This window comes from Pinus tabuliformis, chromosome 7 (assembly GCF_031772625.1).
Source record: "Pinus tabuliformis cultivar Carrire ecotype Pingquan chromosome 7, CPIR1, whole genome shotgun sequence".
Taxonomy (NCBI): Eukaryota; Viridiplantae; Streptophyta; class Pinopsida; order Pinales; family Pinaceae; genus Pinus; species Pinus tabuliformis.
The window spans coordinates 1831500053-1831501426 of record NC_142293.1 but is presented as its reverse complement, the minus strand read 5'-3'; the positions used below and the strand labels follow the sequence as shown (position 1 = coordinate 1831501426).

Below are 1374 nucleotides of genomic sequence, written 5' to 3'. Positions count from 1 at the left end.
CTAGAAGCTAATGATGTACTATTTGTTATCTTTATATTGTCTCAATATAATACAATCATGTTTTTCTCTCTAACAAAAAAAAAAAAATATTGTTGCCAAATAATGAGTTTTTGATAGAAATATACTCTTTCAATGTTAACTCAAACGACCATGTGTTGGCTCCCCGTTAATGGCGGCGTAGAAGGTCAACGCTCCCGTGTGTTTCGTAGCATGTGCTTAACTCCAACAAGTGGTATCAGGGCCAGAGGTCTCAAGAGCTCGTGTTGGGAGAGATTGTTGACTCCCCATTAATAGCAGTGTAAAAGGTCGGTAACAACAATCGTGGTTATAACACCATGAGCCTCAACTCAATTTTCTTTGAGTTAGTACTCCATATCATTTACAGCAGAAACCATTCTCCAATATATATATATACCAATGATATTACAAATCTCAACCACAACGAAAATACAGGAAAATGTTCTTCAGTCGAGAAGAGGCGTACTCAGAATGATGAATACCAGATTCAAATACAGAGGCGTTGTCAGAACGATGAATACCAGATTCAAGTCCGGAGCCTTAAACAACTTTCAACTCTAAAATATCCACCCCAACCCTAGAAAGCAGGGTGAAACGTCTGTGCGGCGCTTGATTCTTTCAAGCGGAAAGAAGCACAGGAGGTGGCCTATGATAGATTACCCTTCCCATGTTCTTCCGCGTCTTTTGGCTTTTGCCTCCCTTGTCATTTTCAGTCATCAAATCTCCTGTTATAACTGATGATGATTTGTTCTTGATGTTGTTGAAGGGCACCATATCTTCTATACTGAAATTCCACTCGCTCTCCCACCGAGGTTGAGCGCATGCAAAACACAAAACACTTAATCTGCAATGCAAATCCAATCAATTAGATCAGAATTAATATCTACCAGTAACCCTGTAAATCGAACAAACAGACAATTAGCTAATGTTATGAAACAAATATGTTGTTGTGGCAGACGAAGACCATAGGGAAGTTATTAGTTGGCCCAGGACCTGCTGCTTCTGATCAGAACATGATTTTGGAGGGTTGTGGTCATCCCCCGAGTACTCCGCCTGATCACATGCCAGATCTGGTGCAATAACGTGGGAATCCATATAATCTATGTATGTGCAGTGAAAGAGATTCAACTTACACCATATGTTGCCAAATGACAGGCTTTTATGTTATTTGTTTCTTGAAATCCCAACAGCTGGGAAGCAAGCAACAACCCATTGTTTTTGGCATTTGAAATACAACAACGTGAGATAACAATGAAGCAAAGGAGATGGTAAACCGTGGTAGACAACCCCAAACGCAATACAGTTGGGACCCCTTGTTTTGCGTTGTTTGGATCCAGCCCACCTCCGTCCACTAAA

At 40.6% G+C, this 1374-nt stretch overlaps 1 protein-coding gene across 1 annotated transcript; it reads right to left on the bottom strand.

The window, feature by feature from the left end:
- Positions 1-636: 636 nt before the first annotated feature.
- Positions 637-1113, bottom strand: LOC149255740 (uncharacterized). Its single transcript, XM_089457298.1, has 2 exons — positions 977-1113; positions 637-862 (listed from the first exon to the last, which is right to left on the bottom strand). The coding sequence occupies exons 1-2, from the start codon at positions 1111-1113 to the stop codon at positions 637-639; spliced, it is 363 nt and encodes a 120-aa protein (XP_089313424.1).
- Between the last annotated feature and the right edge of the window lie 261 nt (positions 1114-1374).

Excerpts from the sequence above, each read along its gene's own strand:
- LOC149255740 (XM_089457298.1), bottom strand. The coding sequence starts at position 1,113 with ATGGATTCCCACGTTATTGCACCAGATCTGGCATGTGATCAGGCGGAG. Across the intron at positions 863-976 it reads ATAACTTCCCTATGGTCTTC|ATTAAGTGTTTTGTGTTTTG; the intron begins GTCTGCCACAAC and ends TTTGCATTGCAG.